This window comes from Lonchura striata, chromosome 1 (genome assembly GCF_046129695.1).
Source record: "Lonchura striata isolate bLonStr1 chromosome 1, bLonStr1.mat, whole genome shotgun sequence".
Classification (NCBI taxonomy): Eukaryota; Metazoa; Chordata; class Aves; order Passeriformes; family Estrildidae; genus Lonchura; species Lonchura striata.
Window position 1 is genome coordinate 96,270,859 of NC_134603.1, and position 17,576 is coordinate 96,288,434.

A 17,576-nucleotide genomic window follows, 5' to 3' on the forward strand; every position below is an offset into this window, starting at 1 on the left:
AGGCTGTGCTGTGAAGGAATTTATGTGTGATGGCAAGTTTTTATAAAACTGAAATCTCAAATAGTTCTTAAGTTAAAGAGATATTCATTCCTTGAGTATCCTTTTTCCCTTTAAACTTTGGTGGATAATACACGTGTCTTTATTTTGAAACAAAGTAGATAGTGATCTGCCGTGTGCCTCCTACATGTAAATTTGGAAGCATTCCCTTGCCAAGCAATCCTTGCTGACATACTCTAACATTATGTAAAACCTTAGGAGTTCCCAAAGGGTGTGGTGAGGTTCCTGTATAAATATTATTAAGGCATTTTGTTCCACACCTGGAGAGGCAAAGGTGTGGTAAAATTTCACAGTCCCAGCAGAATTTTCCTTACTTTAGTATTACTTCTACATGCTATAGCTTTGACACTGTAATTAATAAAGGTGATGTTTATCCTGAGAAATTCTTCTCTGGTAAGAAGCACAGCATTTCTGATAAAGGACTGGTTTGTATATCTGAAACAAGGCAGCTTATCTGTGAATGAATATGCATACTGTTTCCACACATACAAGGGTGCAGTTTTCCTTTGAATGACTCAGGTGGTGAGCATTTTAAAAGTATCGCAGGCCACAGATGACACCAGAAATATGAAGAATGACCTTAATTTCTCAGCCATGATACACAGTTCTGCATTATGAGTCATGACACGTGTCATGACACTTGTGTGCACTTTGGCTGAAACGTGTCATTTTTCCGAAGAAATCTCTCAAAGGGTGGAACTGTATGTCTGCTGCACAACTACTGAATCAGAAAGCTCATCCCATCTTCCCCTTCCAGTGCAATAGTGAAGGATGTGCCACATTATGAGGTGAAGGATGTGAATATCAAGTCAGTGTATCTTCAACACACATTTCTAAACGGGTGCCCATCCTAAACAGGAGCCTTGTGTCAGAGCAGAATATAGAGGAAAGACTTTCTTTTAAGAAAACCATTTAGAAATATTCTCTGTTTTTCATACAATTTGATTGCAAATATTCTTGCTTGGTGGAATGACTTGGAGTTTCCCAAGGCAGTTGGTGTTTTCAGGAGTTTCATCAGGAGAATTTTCCCAATAATCACTTGACAATGTGTACAGAAAATCTTTGGTATTCACTGATCTGCTTGGCACTTGCTGCCCCTGCATAGTTTCATGCTTTTTAGGCTAACCTTGGAACTGATCTAAAATGCCTGGTTAAGTGCACATACAGCAGCATTAATGCATTGTCCTGGAAGAGGGAGACTCCAAAAATCAGGCTTAGAGTGGAATTTCCTCTTTAGATTGACAAGGACCTCAGCTAAGCTGTAGTGTCATAAGCATCACTTGAATATGTCTCATCAATGACTTTGTGATTGCATCTTTCCATGTCTCACATTCCCTGCCTGTTGCAAAAAGGATCTAAATCTCTTGAGACCTGTCATCCTTTGCGTGGTTCAAGTTAGAAAGCTTTTCACAGCCAAGGAGAAATTAATGACCTGATACTTCACAAGATGATCTCATGTTCATTTCTGCTCTCAGGTAAAATAAAATGGAAAGTTTTCATTTTGTTCCTCAAACTTTTGTGAGAGTGGCAAAGTGTGAACTTGCACAGAGGACCTTCTTTTAAACTCTCCTGATGACCATCTGCTCTTTACCAAAACATTTCCAAACTCTTTTGATTCAGCTATAAGTAAGGAGATCTTCATGCCTGTATTATCTTTTGTACTGATATAGGTGGCTGTTTTAGCTATTTGAAAGCCAAAAGCAGTACTTTCTCTGTGTAGTTTAAAACTAGTGCAGTAGTCCCTTTCAGCTGCTTTAGACTTTTCTTTCCTCTTGGTATATCACCCTTACTTTTCTAGACCTTTGGCTTAATCTTCCTTAATATCCTTTGTCTTTTTTAATATCTCTTGCTTCTGTGGTTGCTAATTCCTTATCTGGGAACATAGACAGACAAACAAATAAAATTAAATAGGTCAAGACCGATTTTAATTCAATGGAATAGAGGCAACATCAGGCTAAGGGGAGTTACCAAAAGCTGTGTAAGGAAGGCAGAGCAATGTCTCTCTGTTTGTGGCTGGAGGAAGGGGCTCTTTCCCCACCTCATGCAGAAGCAGCTGAGATGCAGCGTGGCCTCTGTAGCTGACAAAGCATAATTTCATAGCAGATGGCCCCTCCAGGCAGTAGGAGGGGTAAATTGTCCTCCAACTTTCTTCCTCTCCCTGACATTTCTCTTCTTAGAATCGAGCCTTGATTCCAGCCCTGCCCTCTTCCCTCACTGCCCATAGAAGTAGAGATTGCTGAAGGGCAAGGAGGAAAAAAGAGGGCATGATAAGGGTGGGGATAGTCAGCATCTTGGGGAGAGATGGTTAATGAACCACATCCAAGGGAAATGAGGCAGAATGAAAGGGAAAAGAGGGAAGAGGAAAGAGGAACTGCTCCTGCATACAGCCCTGTGAAGTTCAACAATTCCTCCTCTGCCCCCTTTGATCTGTAATTCCATTCCTTACAAAAACACATCTGGAACCTCACTATTCTCCCACTCATTGCCATCTTATCAGAGCCACTAAACTGGAATTTTACCTGTGTGACTAAGTCAGCCTTTCTTGTAAGGATTTGCTCACCTTTAGGAACGTTTTCCTGTTCTCTGAAGGTGCCACTAATAGAAATTCATTGTTTGCCTACTGTGGGAAGCTATTGCTAGCATTTAGAAAGATTAGGAAAGTGATGAAAGAGTTAAAGAAATAAGAACACAAAATTAGTTTGGCTTTTTTTCTATTTTCTGGGAGTAGAATGAAATTTGAGACTGTTTATTCCTTTCACAAGACAGTTGGACTATATGGTATTAAACTCTTTTTCTTGGGAAGTTCAATACTGTAACAATGCGGAAATAGAGGCCAGGTGCAAACAATATCCCAATTATAGTGCCATATAATAAAATGTAGATAAACTATAAATTATGCTTCTGGACTTAAAATGTGTAGCATGAAGCTATCTATTATCTCACTTTTGTTGCTAATCATTGTTAGGAATGATGACATTTCCTATAAATTTCCTGTTCATATGGCTGACTAAACACTCATTGGGATTTTCAGAGGTGTTCTGCACTGGCTCCAAGAGGTTTAAAAGGGAAAACAGTGAGATCTTTGTGGACTGGACATGGGAGAATCAAAATGAAGGAACTGGTAGGGCTCATTTTCACATGTGGCCAACTCTCATTTGGTGAGCAAAAACTAAGCTGGATAAATAGTCTACACTATTTCTACATTAGTAATATTTGGATTTATGTTTAAAATTAAATTACTCCTAGCACTGTAGATTCTCCAAAATTAAAGATATACAACATTTGGCTGGGAAAGGCCCTGATGTGTTTCTGAAGTTAAGACCAGGGGACTGTCAGCTGCCCATTCCAACACAAGTTACTCTCTAACTCTAATATTTGCAATTAAATGACTTTGTTCAACCAAGCAATATTACTTGTATTTTTATGTATTAGAACAGTTAGTACTGGAATAAACAGTAATGCCTCAGGGTCAAATTCTGTCATCTCTAAGGAACTACCTTCCCACTGTAAGACCACAAGAAAGCAAGCAAGTGTGGTCTTGTATCGTCACAACTCACTAATCCTTTGAATGCATGCTAGAAATTACAAATATACGTGGGGTGTGGTGGTAGAGCAATAAAAGCCTCTAATGACAGATCCTAAAGCTGTGAGTGTGAGCCTTCTTCCATACTTGTGCTGAAAGATATTCTGTGGGCAATCAAGAGTATAATCCACCTGTACTTCATGACACAACAGAAAGCTGGAGTCTCTAGGACATGATGTTAACTATTTTGTTTCTTTGAGCACGGTGAGATGAAGCTGTAGCCTCATTTCTTGGCACAAAGGAGAGGATTTGTTCCATGCTGAGTGGTGGAGGTCTGATATCTGGCACATAGCTTGGGGCTAGATCCAGGCATGTTCCTCTAGGGGCCTGTACTTTGCGTGCCTGTTATTACAGAAGCTACAGTACCTCAGATGTGGAAGGCTATTGAAACTTTTAGCATTCAAACAAATATTTCTCCATCTGGGATCTGAGGACTCCAGCATCCATTCCTTAATGGGTGTATGATTTGCAAAATTCCAAAATAGTTTCTGAAAACAGGACTGGGAACACTTGGGTTTTTTTTTTTTTTCCTTTTAAGGAAGTGGCTACTGGGGATCAGAATATGACTGCTTGTTGCTGTGCTGGCAGCTGAAGTCAACAGAAATCAGGAGGTAGCAGTGAAAATATCTGTCTACACACAGGAGCAGATGAACTTCTTTGTCTTCTGTTTGTGAAGAAGTAGGCTTTTATTGATAGAAACCAAAACAGCCTAGAAATATTGTAGTTTTATAAGAAAGCTTCTGAAATTTTAGTGTCCTTAGGAATTTAGGTGCCCTATTTCCATGACCAGATCAACAGAAACTCTAGGACCATGGTAAACACATTGTGAGGTCTCTTGCAATATGTTTCCCCATTTTTATCTATTGATCAGTAATCAGCTAAGATAAAAGAAAGTGAAGGAATATATTTGAACTATTTACATACCAGTGAAAGTGTTGTCATGTTATCTTTGTTCTTTTGCAAGATCATCTTTGCTACCAGCAAGTCATGTCCCCTAGGTCCTGCCAAAATATGTGTTATTTTGGAGGATGGATCAGGGGAAGCCAAAACAAGTAGAACAAGTAAATATTGTGTGGTGGAACTGAAAAAACATTCCACCACCGTTCTCACAGCACTGATGCTATGCTGTACATACTGGAATCAGGAAAGAGCACAGCCTTCTTGCAGTAACTGCACCCCCAAAATTTTTGTTTTACTCTTCTGGTGCTTCTTTGTGATGGTTCCTCACAGTTCTGTTTCCTTTCTTGCTTCAGTGTCAAAGAGATTAATAAAAAATTTCAGAGAAAAACTATAATTCACCATAGACATCCCATCTCCTAGCATGATTATTCTCCTTAGCTTATGAATAAAAGCCATAAAGCTTTGTAAACACATAGTAAAAATTAGTAAAAACTCCTTCCCATTTCCTATTCCCCTCTATTCTCTGAAGCAATGCTGAGTCTCACTGGCATGTAGATTCTGCACATATCCAGCTGCCTTTCAGATTGCTTATCAACTGCTGTTTCAGAGAAACTGGATGAATCATGTTTTGTGCAGAAATTGTGGCATCTGACTATTTTGAGTAGTGTGCATTGAGGAGTATGGGTCACACCAGTCCCTTCCTGGCAGAAAATTGGTCTCAATATTCTGACTTAGCCCCGAGTTATGAGAGAATTATTCATCACCTCTCTGAAATCAATGAACCAACTCACGCAGAAAAATTGCAGAAACATAGAATATTTCAAGCTGGAAGGGACTCATAAGGATCATTAAGTCCAACTCCCTGCTTCTCATGGAACTATCTATAAATAAACTGTATGACTAAGAGCATTGTCCTGATGCTCTTTGAACTCTAACAGGCATGGCACCATGACCACATTCCTGGGAAAGCCTGTTCCAATGACCAGCCCTCTGAATGAAGAAACTCTTCCTAATGTCCAGTCCTGATACAGCCTCATTCCATTTCCTTATGCCCTTGCTGGTCACCAGACAGAGGACAGCACCTCCCCCTCCCCTGCCCCCAGTGACGAAGTTGTAGGCTGAGATGAGGTCATCCCTCAGTGTTCTCTTCTCCAAGATGAACAAGCCAAGTGACCTCTGACACTCCTTGTAAGTCTTGCCCTTGAGATCTTTCACCATTTCGGTCCCCCTCCTCTACACACACTCTCAGAGACTGATGTCTTCTTATGCTGTGGCACCCAAAACTGCCCCCAGCACTCGAGGTAAGGCTGCCCTGGTGCAGAGCAGGACAATCCCCTCCCTTGCCTGCCTGGCCATGCTGTGCCTGATGCCCCCCAGGACACCCCAGGTTGGCCCTCCTGGCTGCCAGAGCACTGCTGACTCATGTTCAACTTGCCATCCACCCAAAGCCACAGATTTGTACACATAGCCAGGATTACCCTGTCCCATGTGCATTTAAAATACTCCAAATGAAAAGCATTTGCTTAAATAAGTTTTTATTATGATTAAAGGAGCAGAAGTGTACACCCACAAGACCCATTGTATACAGGGATAGGATACAGGGAGAAAATTTGAATAGCAATCTGCCATGCTTAGTCATGATGATTGACCCAAACAGGCTTAAGAAGAAATATATGAATATATGAATTATAAGATTCCTATAATGCATCCTTAGAAAGTGAGGAAGAGCCTTGCAGTATCAGGGGTAGAAATAAAAATCAATTGCTTTGTCAGAGTAGGTATGGTTGGAAGTAGTTTAGAGTTTAATTTAGGAAAATTTGAGTGACTTATTCCAGAGGAGTCATCACAAAATTTATCTGTAGAGAAACCTGGATCAGTTAGAAGACTGCATTTTTTTCCCAAAAAAGGTGATGTGTTTTTTCAGTGTGACGATTCAGCACTACTATTGTTAAATTGCACCAGGAACATCTCTGTTAATGCTCATGCTTTCTTTGGGTCAGATTTTCATTCCGGTAACTCTTAATATATGAGTAAATAATAATATTCAGCAGAAAGGAAAGGCAAACAGCCTCTGCTTTCCTGGCAAAATTTCTCTGCCTTAACTTTTTTTTTTCTTTTTCTTTAAATAAATCATTCTGGTTTTAGAAAATATGGATAAAAGAGAACGTTAGTGTTTGTTTTTACCCCTGATACTGCAGCACTTTGGGTCTTGCTGTGGGGGACAGAAACTCTTTCAGCTTTCCTCTCTTTAAGGGGAAAAGCATCTGCCAAAGAACAAGACACTGTCACTTGGGTTGTGCTTGATCACGAAGAGGAAAGGGTGGTCAGCCCTAAACTCTTCAGAGACACTTGGGTCATCTACCCCAGCTCCTGATAAGCCTGCCACCCTACTGCCTGCTTCATAGATCTCCACAAATGCCTCATGGAATGCTCCAGACACCTTCAGGCTCTCTTCTGAAGAGATGCCAGACAGATTGGCTGATGAACTGAACAGGTCGGTGATACCCAGGGATTTTAAGACAGATGTGAGGTTGTATGTTTCCTCAATCTTCATGCGGGGGAGATAAACTTTAATTTTCCTCTCTTCCATCTTATTGGAACTGGTCCACTCATTGAGATTTTCAAAGGTAATTGCTGTCTCAAGCTGCAAGGAAAAAAACAAATTAGATCTCTGAGATGAGTGCACAATTTCTTCTGTAGCAATGCAGTACCATTTGACGTTTCTTCCTCTTAAACTGACTGCTTTTGTTATGGTGTATTTTCTGGGTTTATATGAATTAATATGTCTAAAAGAGGAAAGTAAGCCATGATTCTCTTCTCTATTCTGCTTCCTATTTCTTTAATAGGCTCACTGGCAACTAATAGTCTTGATTAGATGGCTACTTAGCAAATTTCCCAAAGCCTATTTATCTTTTCTTCAGAAATATATTCCAAAAGTCATTCTGTGCTTATAAGTTGTAAGCTCTATCTACATTTAAGATCTCCAAGTAAGGAAGTGTTAATGGTTTTACTAATACCAGAAGTATTAGTAAGCATTAGAGGCATTTGAACACAGCTACATTTCTTCAGTAATAAATGAGTTTTCTTCAGTTATTGCTGAAGTAATTTAGCTATAGTCAAATGACTCTTTATTTTTATAATTTAGGGCATTTGAGTTAGTGTGCAATAATTTCAATGAGCTCAGATTTATTGCATAACTTTTCCTATTCAAACTGCATTCCTGCTAATGGCTATATTCTCTTCATATCAACAGCAATATGTCACGTATGTTTTACTTTCTGAAATGGTTTTAACCATTCCAGTACTCATATTCAATTTTTTGATAGTTGAATTTTTGAAGGCACGAAGGAAGCATGTTGAAGGCTGTCAAACCATTCAATAATTACAAATACTCAAGCTAAGATGACCTTTCCAGTAAATTCCTCAGTATGCAGAAATTGAGATATAAAAGCTTTGGAGCTCAAGCTGCTGGAGTAAAGCTGCTTATCTGAGAAGAATCTATTCTGCAGTGATAAAAATTTAACCCACTAAAGCAGTTGCTTAGCAATCCATCCTCACACAAATTTTTGCAGGACCACTGAGATAGCCGCATACCCCTATGCAACAATCCCATGCTGCAAATATTCAGATCTGTGCTAGGGATGTGCTTTAAGACAACTTTATTGTGAAGAGCTTCTTTGGACCTAAAATTTCACTGTGTTTATGGTTTTCTGAAACCCAGCTTCCAGGGTCATACCTGCTCCAGGCCAGAGATGTCATCAGGCAGCAGCACCCACAGGCTCAGCCGCCCACTGGCATATGGAAGCTCCAGGACTCGGCATTTCTCAGAAGGGATCTCTGCCACTTTAAATGTGCCAATCTGAGACATCATCTGCACAGGTTTGCTTTCTTGCTGCAAAACCAAAGAAAATAATATAGTTTCCAGAAAGATTATTCCTAGAGTGTAGAAATGCCTTCTTATGGTTAAAGCTGATAATTGCTCTTTTTCAGGAAGATTGTACAGCAACTTCTCTACTCCCCTCATAAATTCTAGAAGATGACACCATTGAAGTTATGTATGCCCACATACCTCAGAAATTCTGAAAGGAACTGTCTGGGTATCTTCTTCCTTAAATGCTTTCTCCCACAATCCGTTGAAGTAGATGGCACTGACCAGGACCATGTCAGTTTGTGAACTCACAGAGCTTGGCTGAAGGATATTTTTGATCGACCCTTTCAAAATGCACAGGAAAAGAGAACATGTATAATACATCTGTGTATAACACATCTTACTTGGCAATTACAACATTAAATGGAGGGAAGGAGAGTGTAGGGTAAGGACATTGGTTTTGTAGCTGTCTTGTAGTTCCAAGGTTGATCTGCTTACTGCTCTTGGCAATGGTTATTGTTTCTCTCCCTATAAAGAATTATAGTGAGAGGTATAAGATCCAGAGATTCACTTGATACAAAATTAGCATATTTTGTGTCAACAGGAAGAACCACTGGAACCTTGTATCCCATGATGATCTCCCACCCAAACATTTAATACTTTTTTCTTCAAACAAAAGTTGAAACATTGCTGTCAAACAATTTGTCAATGTGTAAAAAGCGTACTTTAGTGCTGTCCCTTTTATCAGGACTGGAAATATTACATATCCACAAAACCTCTACAGATAGAGAGTCCTCTAACAGGGATGTGTCTGAGGAAAAAGAAATTGTTAGATGATAGTTCTGTATCTGGGAACTGATCTATTATCCAGGAGAAGGAGCAGAGGTAGAGGTGCTAGTTTTTCATTACCCGATTTAAATGTTCTCATGTATTGTTCAAACATGGTGGCAGAAGGGAAATACCTATGCTGATATTTGGTTTCCTCTTACCATTTGTCTGACTTTCAACCCAGGAATTTATGAGCTCTCTGGATTTTTCTGCAGCTGTTTGAAAGCTGATAGAATCCAAACCTCCCTGATACAGTTCCTTCACACATTGAATGTATTCCTGCAAAGAAAATGTATGCAATTTTCAGATCAGAATGCTAAAGCATTTTGCAGATGTAAAAGGCAAGAATGAAATTAAGAGATATAAGCAACCTGCTTCTTAAGCCTAATCATTAAACCATGAGCTAGTTCATAAGCATTTTGAGATTAGAAATGCATTGTTTCAAGAAAGACTAAATGCCCATGTTTTTACAAAATATTTTCCAGAGCTGAGTTCAATCTAAAAATCAATGTTCATTTCAGTTAAGTATGGTTTTTTTTTTTCTTTTTGCCCACTTTTAATTTGTTTTTTGCAATGTATTCTCCTTGAATTTCAAATTAAATGTTCCTTTCAACGGAAAACCTTGGCATATCTTTGAGAACCTGAAGTAATTTTTCCAGGTTTGTTTTGCAAGTTGAGAAAAGAGTTGGAGTTATCTCTTGCAAGCAAAAATTACCTTTATTAGTTATACCTTGACTTGATTGGATCTTTATTGTACTTTGCACAAACATCTTTTAGTCACATCTTTCCTCAAGATTTTCAGGGGGTAGGATAGAGAGAATCTTTCCATATGGAAGAAAATTTATTTAGCACAACCTAGATTTCTGACAGTGCTTTTTGCATTACAGAAAGTTACAGTTTTGACATTGAGATCAGATCTTAGAGCAACTCACCGGCAGAATTGGGTATTTCTCTTCAGCATAAAGTCTGCGGGCAATGCTGACTGAATAATTGTCACTTGGTTTGGTGATTTGGGTGAAGACATCCTTAAGTGAATTGTGGATGCTCACAGATGTGCCACACTGATTGACATGAATACAAACAAAAATACAGATTATGTTATCCTAGTTTTAATGATGAATAGGTATTACATACTATATGAAAGGAGTAGAATAGTTCAGATGCTTCTGCTTAATAAACTGTTCATCCTATGCTGATGTAGTAATTTTGTAATATACAATATATAATTCAGTGCTTAAAATTACAGTTTTCTACTGTAATTTCATCGTACCATTCTGGGGGGGCTTTTAATTAACTGCTACACTAATTTAGCTTCAGCAGATCAGTTACCAACCAGACCTGCTTAACCACTAGCTACTTTGCATAATCATCAAAAAAATTTCCCCCTATTGGCCCCATATTATGTTGATGGATTTGATTTTATGCTTGCTCTGAATTCTCTGTTGTCTACCTTCTCTGTTCACTCTCATAAATGAATTGTTCCCCCAAAAGCTGGATGAAGAACACTAGCTGCACGTTGGAGTAGGACTGGAACTGCTATGAGACTGCTTATCTGATAGATTTTGCTCCCAGGAGAAACTGACATAGAGAAGGGATTAAATTGTTTCTGTACCTGAGATTCAACACTCTCTCCAAATCCTGGGATTTTATCAAAGTGGACAGCCTGTAATTAAGAACAGCAGTAGTTGAAATAACTGGTATGACAAGAAAAAGGTTATGCAACTGAGATTAACACATAATGTTTGAAGCAAACCTATTGACTAACTGAGCATTACTCAAAAAGAGCAATCTATCTGTTCCATCTCTGAATAGCCATGCATACTGTTGCCTGCTTAGATGATCCTTTCTTCGATTGAGCATCTAGGATTCAGCTCCAGTGCATGCTACCAACAATGCCAACTGTCTTATAGGTAACAAGCCAGCCACTCTCTGTGAAGATAGTGGGAACTGTAGGAAACACACGACACACTTTGCAGACTGTGGATATGTTTTGGTTCTTTCCCTATAGATCTTGTCTCCTTTCCCTTTCCAAAGAAAGGGTCACTAGAATGTGAGAATTCTATTCCTAAACTGTGATAAAATTTAAATCCAGTCTCAAGATTTTGGGCTGATGCATTTGTTTAACACTGTGGGAATTTCAGGTGGCCACAGTTTTGATAACTCTAGATCCATGTTTTGGTAACTCTGGATACACATTTTTTTAGCCTCTGAGGGACATCATCATATCATTAAGGGCTGTGGCTCTGTTGAGCAGCAGGAGGATTAAAATACTAAACATAGTCTCACCTTTTCTATCTGAGCCTTGGTGTTATCTTTTGCACCTATGTAGACCATGGAGAGGGTTGAAATGATGAGCAGAGGGGAGTAGCAGACATTCTCCTGGACACTCTGGCTTCTCAGCTCCCTAAATATGTCACAGCAAACTTCTGTGCTCACTGGACCGAGGGAGGCCATTGTGCAGCAGTATTGTCTGGAGCAAAGAGCAGAAGTAAATAACAATGTAATGATGGGAATAGCATACACACACAGCACATGTAGTTCAATAGGAATTTTCAGGCTATAAAATATAAACAAGTAATTTGGAAATCATTCTATGTTAATGTCTGTTGCTATGGTCATCTCTCATGCATGTTAGAAACTCTGTTTTCACAAATCTGTTTCCTTCTGTATTTCTATACTTTTACCTTTTTTAGCAGTTCCTCAGAGCTCTGGAATATGTGTGTGATTTCTGTTTACCTTTTCAAAGCAGTCAAACAACATTTGTCTGTACTTATTTTCATTCACCAAAGGCTAAAATTCCTTAGTACTTTGTAGTAGCTTAATGAAAACAAGAAAATATTATGTCTTTCATATACTTGGAAAGCTGGAAATTTAAGCACAAATTATATTTCCATTTGGTCTAGGACTGGATAGATATAGGTAAAAGCAGAGGCCAGTTATTTTTATTTTCTAAAAATAAGTAGGTGCATTAAAGTATCTATTTGTTGCACAGTACTTACTGTCAGTAGATCTTCAAAGCCTTGTAGCTTACTCTTGTTTAAATAATAGAAGCATGGACAGAAAATATAATTTGTCAAAGGTCACCTAATCTTGGAGCAAGAGTGATGCTCAAAATTCATGTTTCATTGTATTGTGCTTTCAGATATAGCTTGTTTTGTATAAATATGCTATGTTTTCTCAGATTATAACCTTTCTGAGAAATTAAATAGCTGTTTTTCAAAATCCAGCCCCTTATGTAGGAGTTAAATGCTGGAATCTCAAGTTTCTCTTTGTAGTGTTAAAGTCTACAAAAGTTACAGATGGCATCTTGGATATACACATACAGACATACACATTTTTCTCTCACTTTCCTTTCTGTATATATGTTACCACTTATAAGTTATTTAAAAATTGTACATCTGTCCACCCACATACCTTTTTACGTTGTGTTCACCAACTGTGTTTTTCAGGAATGCAACTCCTAGAGAAATTTCACACTAAAATAAACTTAGCAAATTCACTGAACACCACAGTTCTGCTCTAAAACCACTTTTTTGAAACAGAGGACAAGCAAGGAAACTTATTATTTGTTTGTCAAAATGAATCTTAAAAGATACGGAATGGGAAGATAAGATGCTGTGAAATAAAATCATGTTTTGAGCATGAAATAACATTTTAAACCCAAAAATAACTTTTAAAATCTCCCCCAAACCACAAACATTCAGATTTTACACATAATAAAGTAGCGTAGAATGCATATACACTGGTGAGATTTCTAGAGGATATAATGTAAATATTCTGTCCTGAAAAATATCAAACACAAGACAATAACTTCTCTCTTTTTAAGTTTAGTCAGAACCAAGAAATAATGCAATAAGAAGGTAAATTTTCCTAGAGAAATGCTTACCTTCAAGCTTCAGCACCAAAGACAATACAGCTTTCCAGCTGTATGTGGGTATACTGGCTGAGCCCTTGGGAATTTATACAGTCTGAGTTGTGACCCACCCATTGCTGTCCTTCAGAAGTTTGACTTTTGACACCATAAAATAAATTAATGGTATTAGGTCAGTTTTTTGTTTCAATGGGTTTGGGTTTGATTGAAGGGAGAACAAATATTAGTATTTTATTCTGTGTAACAGAGCTTTCCACTAGTACATCAGGTCCATCAGGCTGGAGAAAAGGCTGGAAAATATGCTTCATTTGCAATGAGATACTGGGATGGCAGTAAAAAATAAAAAAAATCTGAAAACCTTAGTGATGTGACACATCAGGAAGCAACTACTAGTCAATATAAGCATCACATTAGCAGTTATTAGTCAATATGTCAATAATTTGTCCATTTATTATTATGCATATAGTAATGGACCTGAACTCTCTTTCAGTTACTCTTTTCTGAATATACAAAATGCAGCCATGCTAGACAGAAGAGATGGGAGGACAGGACTTAGCCTTTTATTCTTCAAAACAATTGGGGAAATAAAGTAGGGTGCATATGACAAAACCAATTGAAATAAAGTCAAAACCAGGAACATTTTCTTTGAGAAGCTGGAATATTTATAAAATATCTTTCTATGAATGTGGTTTTATAGCAAAGTATTTTATTCTCGGGGTTAACACCAAAACATTACTCTAGACAAAGTAAAAAATAGTCAGTTTGAAATGTATTTGTGTATGAACTTGCCTTGTATCTCTCATATCTTCCATGACTAACTCAGATCTTCCATGTCAAATTTATAAAATATCTTTCTATGGATGTGATGTATAGCAAAGTATTTTATTCTTGGGGTTAACAGCAAAACATAACTCTAGACAAAGTAAAAAATAGTCAGTTCCAAATGTATTTGTGTATGCACTTGCCTTGTATCTGTCAGATCTTCCATGAGTAAGTTAATGGCCTGACAGATGATGAAGGAGCTGTGAAATCCAGCTAGAGTGTTCATGGTCTGTGGGACAATCATAATATATAATAGCAAATATATTTCACTTTAAAAAGCTATTGTTCTGTATTGAAATAATAGAATGAACGAACAGTTAAGAAACCATTCTGACCTCTGCAAAGCACTGTTTGATTTCTAAAAGCAGGAGGAGAATGGGGAGAAGACAGGAGAGGGATCTCAAAGTCTGTACAACATAATTCTTTAGAACATATGGGACATAACTGTTATCTTGCTCAGCAGAGTAGTCTCCTGTACTGCTGTCAAAAGTTTAGGCAGTGCAGCATTCTTTGCCTCAGTCTGCTTCCTCTTGTGAAAATAAATGTGCCATAGAAATCTACATTCCCCTTGATGAGTTGTCTGTCAGTGTGCAGCTCAGGAGGGGAGGGGAAGTGATAACATGGACATCAGGAGAGGCAGAAGTGCTTCCTGGTGCTAGGTAGCCAGAAGAAAATCTGACATATGATTAAATAGTGGGAGTTGTGCCTGGACGCCGAATCACGGAGCATGTATCATACGTTTCTTTCCTTCTAAGCTTTGTGCCCACAAAATAAGGATTGTTAGTTATCCTTCTAGGATGATGATGAAAAAGCTGAAGTGAACATGCCAATGTGGGCATATACCAGCTATGCTGAAATAAGAGGAGCTGTGGACTCCCTCAAGGGTCTTAGAAAGAGGTCTGGATAGACCAGAGAATTCAACAATCACCAAATATGTGAAATTTAACAAAACCAAGTGCAAGATTTTCCATCTGTGATGGGGTGATCATCATTGCAAGTAGAGACTGGGGGATGAAAGGTTAAAAACAGCCCTGCATAAAGAGATCTGTGGTTTTGGGTCAATGGTAAGTTGAATATGAGTCAACATTGTGTCCTGGTAGCCAAAAGGACCAACCACATACTGGGATGCATCAGGTTCAGCATCACCAGCTGGCTGAGGGAGGTGATTTACCCTGCCAAAGGCAGGGGACATCTTTAATGTCCCTTGAAATCCAAAGTATTCTTTAATTCTATAATTTTCCCACTCTACTCTGCACTGATGTGGCCTCACCTCAAGTCCTGTGCAGCTTTGGGCACCCTAATGTAAGAAGGACATCACACTATAAGAGCGTGTACAGAGGAGAGTGACAAAGATGGTGAAAGGCCTTGAGGACAAGAAGAGAAGGCTGGGGGGTGACCTCATCTCAGCTCATGACATTCTCAGTGGGTGCAGTGGAGTGGGAGGTGTTGCTCTTCTCTCTCTGGTGACCTGTGATGGGCCACAAGGAAATGGAATGAAGTTGCATCAAGGGAAGCTCAGATTGGACACTGAGTAAAGGTTCTTCATCCAGAGAGTGATCAGTCACACCCTGAAACAGGCTCCCCAGGGAAGTGGTCACAGCACCCAGTGTGTCAGAGTTCAGTATGTATCTGGACAATGCTCTTAGTCACATGCTCTTATTTGTAGGTAGTCTTGCAAGGATCAGAGACCCAAACTCATTGATCTTCATAGTTACCTTCCAATCTGAGATACTTCATGATTCTTCAAACCTGTGTGTCTTCACTTAATAAGCTGCTTTATAACATTGTTTATAGTGTACCTCAGATTTATGCCACTATTTTCACACTTTATCTTTTTTTTTTTTTTATTCAGGGCCACCTTATGTCCACAAGGGTTTAGTTCTACTCCCACCACACTGGTCTTCAATTGCTGCATGTGAGAGTTGGTCAGTGTATTTAACTCAGTGAAATCTGCCTTTCAAATGTCCTTCAAGACTCTCTGCTAAATAACCATGATTCCCATTCCTTTAGTCTGGTCAATGATACATGAATTACAGAAGTGTCTAGACCTGTATCACAAATCCAACTCATCTCATATGGCCTGAATTTTAGGACCTACAAACATATCCAGGAAGAAGCTGCACTTTTGTTAGTGATCTTTTTTTTTCCACATTATCACACTGCAGGAATAGAATAAAAATTATCCCAGTGGGTTTTTTTTAATCTGGTGAGTTAGACTTCTGTGTAGTGTCCTGGTTCCAGATCTTCAGAACAGCTTTGTATGTATTTGATGCAAAGCTTTGTTCCATGAGTTATACAAAAATCATGTTTTCTCTTCAAGAATTGGAGTTTCATGTTCAAAATAAGTACACACAAAATAAAACACCCACAATAAAAAAATACATGGAGGATACATGGAGGATAATAAGCTCTGCTGTGATAATGTTTGATAAAGGCAGGCTGTGTTCTTTATGAGGGGTCTGGTGTGGCTTTCTGTACTTAGACTGGAAGCTAATGCAAGGCCAGTTTTAAGTGACAGAATATACCCATGAGCAAATGAAGAACAGGATCAGAGCAGGCTAACAGCATAGCATCAACCCTAAAAGGACTTTTACAGTCTGCTTGACATGAGGCCTAAAGTAAGCAAACCTTCCTGCACTTAGAAGACTACTTGGGAGAGCTGGCAATGGATTGTCCTGCCCAGCACAGCTGTGCAAGCAGCGCAAACAGTTCAGTCACACATCCTTGTTTTACAATTCTTGTCCCAAGAAAGAGGTCAGCTAAGGCCCAGTTGCCCTTTCCTCTGCCAGGCATTTCATTGTGGTGCTGTTCCTAAACCAACAGACTCTTGAGCACCTGAGCTTTCAACAACTGACAGTGTAAAACATACTTCTTATCCAAAAGGATATGAAGTCCAGGTCAGCTCATAGAGCAAAGCCTCTCATCCAATCACAGAAAATAACTCAGAACACGGGATTCTGTCCTTGATCCTGCTCTTTTGCCAATAGAAAGGAGTATATCAATTGTTTTGTGTTTGTCTTTGTTCCACACTGTGACTCTAAAAGCTGGCTTTTAGTCAGGGACAGAGGCAATCAGTCACAGAGAAATTTACTGATTGCAGCTGACTGTCTAACTTGTTACCATTGCAGGCTAGGATCTGCAGCTATCAATGATGGCTTCTCTCTTCATTGTTCTGCGGTTCTGTTTTTTCCGCAGTACAAAACAAATGAGGTATCTGGTCAAGCTCCTTCAGACAGGTGCCCACAGCCCACCTGGCACATTTCTGCAACAGCTCTAGGCCATTGGAGATGTGCACTGTTGCCTCCAGTGCTGCCTTGATCTCTCACAGACAGCGACAGGGTATTTGTCATTGCTCTTAATTGTCATTGCAATTCATTATCATTGTCCCGTATGATATCTTACATCCCTTTATTCATTTGAAACTGACACAGGCTTAGATTTCATTGTACAGATGATGATTTCTTACTGCTTCCCCTGACATAGGTTGATGTGACCTTCATGGCATAATTTTCAATGATCACATCCCACAGGCCAGCAATGGGTTGGATGGGAATCTGATTCAGAACTTGAAAAACATCCTCACTGTGGTTGAATGAGTTTTATCCTCACGTACATGCAAAGCCTTTGCCTTGCTTCCATACTTGCCA

At 39.0% G+C, this 17,576-nt stretch overlaps 1 protein-coding gene across 1 annotated transcript; it reads right to left on the bottom strand.

Annotated features, from left to right (window-relative positions):
* Positions 1-6,788: 6,788 nt before the first annotated feature.
* LOC110470718 (ovalbumin) lies at positions 6,789-11,690 on the bottom strand. Its single transcript, XM_021530579.3, has 7 exons — positions 11,523-11,690; positions 10,849-10,899; positions 10,169-10,297; positions 9,398-9,515; positions 8,610-8,752; positions 8,277-8,432; positions 6,789-7,184 (listed from the first exon to the last, which is right to left on the bottom strand). The coding sequence occupies exons 1-7, from the start codon at positions 11,688-11,690 to the stop codon at positions 6,789-6,791; spliced, it is 1,161 nt and encodes a 386-aa protein (XP_021386254.1).
* Positions 11,691-17,576: the final 5,886 nt, after the last annotated feature.

What these genes read in the sequence shown, in the direction of transcription:
- LOC110470718 (XM_021530579.3), bottom strand. Translation starts at nt 11,690, where the DNA reads ATGGCCTCCCTCGGTCCAGTGAGCACAGAAGTTTGCTGTGACATATTT. An exon ending in CCAAGGCTCAGATAGAAAAG is followed by an intron (nt 10,900 to 11,522) that starts GTGAGACTATGT and finishes TCTTAATTACAG; the next exon opens with GCTGTCCACTTTGATAAAAT. An exon ending in AGAAATACCCAATTCTGCCG is followed by an intron (nt 9,516 to 10,168) that starts GTGAGTTGCTCT and finishes TTTTCTTTGCAG; the next exon opens with GAATACATTCAATGTGTGAA.